This window comes from Propithecus coquereli, unplaced genomic scaffold, assembly GCF_000956105.1.
Source record: "Propithecus coquereli isolate 6110/MARCELLA unplaced genomic scaffold, Pcoq_1.0 Scaffold223, whole genome shotgun sequence".
Taxonomy (NCBI): Eukaryota; Metazoa; Chordata; class Mammalia; order Primates; family Indriidae; genus Propithecus; species Propithecus coquereli.
Window position 1 is genome coordinate 4,490,146 of NW_012147523.1, and position 2,195 is coordinate 4,492,340.

The 2,195-nt window shown below is 49.4% G+C and overlaps 1 protein-coding gene across 1 annotated transcript in view; it reads right to left on the reverse strand.

Moving 5' to 3' along the window:
• Window positions 1-2,195, reverse strand: part of VWA3A (von Willebrand factor A domain containing 3A) — a 73,645-nt gene that overhangs the window by 71,232 nt on the left and 218 nt on the right. The window contains exons 2-3 of the mRNA XM_012644941.1: window positions 755-876; window positions 576-653 (exon numbers count right to left, since the gene is read on the reverse strand). Coding sequence (XP_012500395.1) covers window positions 576-653; window positions 755-876 — 200 coding nt within the window. The remainder of the gene's footprint in view (window positions 1-575; window positions 654-754; window positions 877-2,195) is intronic.

The window sequence follows — 2,195 nt, forward strand, 5'->3', positions numbered from 1 at the left end:
AAATCTTAAGAAGCATCCTGTTTACTGATCAAGTAGTTTATTTATCAATAGATGTGTGTGTGTGTGTGTGTGTGTGTGTGTGTATTTGCATGTATACATGTGCTGTTAAAATCTGGTTTAGGAGTGGGGTGCATGCATATTTTGACATGCACAGGAATGAAGCCAACCAATTTGACACTGAAAGCAGTCACTTTCAACAATCAAACATCAGATGAAGCTGTGAGGTTTTAGGTGTTCATCCAAAGGGACCATGGATTTTTTTTTTTTTTTAAAGGCTGGTCAAGTGAGGCAGTGGAAGTGGAGAAGGAACAAAGGAATCTGTAACTGGTTGTGATCAATTAGTTGTAAACACCACTGCACTCGGACCAACCGGAACCATGGATTTTTAAAGGCTGAGAGACATTGATCTGATCCAACCTTTTCATGTGAGAAAAGAGGAAACTGGGGCTAGAAGTGGGAAGAGACCTGTCCAAGGTCCCACAGAGATTGCTGTCCGAACAGTTACTTTCAGTCTGCTGAAATGAGATCATTCTTGAGCTCCAGTGTGTTGGGAGGACATTGACAAACTCACTTACTCAGAAAGCTTCGATTCAAAGTGGTGGATGATCTGGGTGGAGAAATGCATTTTCTGCAGGACACTGGTGTCTTCTTCCCTGAAGAGGCAAAGTCTTATGAGGGGGTTGCTCAGGCCCAGGGGGCTGCACGTGTCGCGACAGCCTTGGGGGAAGAGGGAGGGGAATGGCTCCGGACTTACACTGCGGTGCCCTGACTTATCAGGTCAGCCAAGCTGAGTTTCTCAAACTTTAAACTGTGAGTGGAAAGCCAATCTTCAGAGTCCCCCCATGCTGAAAACTGGGGCTCGTTCCCCTGCAGCCTCTGCAAGACAAAAGCCGGAGGCAAACAGAACACTGTGGAAAGAGAGGGCGAGGTTGAGGACGCCCTGGGTTCCCTTCACACAGATCCCCAGGCGTTGCAAGCTCCGACTGACCCTCCTTAAAGCAGTCTCAAAGTTCGCATTGCTGAGGGAAGGGATGAATGTGGAGGCCTGTGCTCTGGGCTAGTTTCCCTGGGAAGACCATCCATTCCTGACCTCTCACCCCATCCCCGATATGTGGCTGCGTCACGCTATGTCCTGCCTTGTTTGAATTTACAAACATATAATGGCCAGACAACGCAACAGTAGAACTCTGACCCACAACTGCTGCAGCAATTGTCCCAGAATGGTCAGGGTTGGGTCAATGACTGTCAGCTTCCCTATTTTTGTTTCTGCTTCCAACTCAGAACTCACCGAGAAAGCCAAATATGCCCCCCAACCCAACATCAGATGCCCCACTTCTAATGAGCCTGCCTTCCGCCTGCCTGTGCCAGTGACCTCCAGCCAGGGCACACCTGAAGCCTCCCATTTTTTTCATGACACAGCTTTCCCACTCCCTGCCTGCCTCTGGGTCTCTGCCAAACACAAGTGACGGTGGCTGACTCCTTTGCTAGAGCAAGCTCTGAATGAATTGTCTCTATTCTCATTCTGGTGGTCTGTTTATTTCTACACTTGTGTTCCCTGTATCTTTTCAGGTGTGTGAGTTCTGCCTCCTGTCAGTCTACGGGGTCCTCAGCAAACGTTTGTTGACTCGCTGGTGGACGAGGGAGTGAGCGTATTCTGTCCGTCCTTGAGGTCAGACCTGGGCTCTTAGAGGAAGAATTTCCCAGCCATCACAGGAGTCTGGCCGTGAAATGGACGACATCCCTGGATGTATCTAGTGACATCTGTGTCACTGACATGGTGCTAAGCTTGGGTGCTGGGTGGCGGCCTTGGTGGTCGAGCTGAAGTAGTCCATGGCAAGCATTCAACACTGGCAGTGTTTTCTGGAAGCCAGAGGCAGACAGTCCTGACTGGAGGCTCTGAGTCTGCTGTGCCCTGTTCACCTCTCCCTGAGGCTGCCATTTCTTCCTTCCTTTCTCCACTGGGTATTTCTGAGCCCCTGACTACGAACCAGGCACTGTCCCTGGTGCTAGGGCTAGCTCGTGAACAAGACAGAAACATTCTTGCCTTCTTGGAGCTTACATTCTAGTGTGGGTAGATGGATAGTGAACAGGAAATCACATCAATGTACATGATGTTAGGCTTAAAGAATTCACCCTCCCCAAACTTCCAGCCAAACCTCCTATAAAACCCACCTTCCTAGGGGTGTATTAGGCAC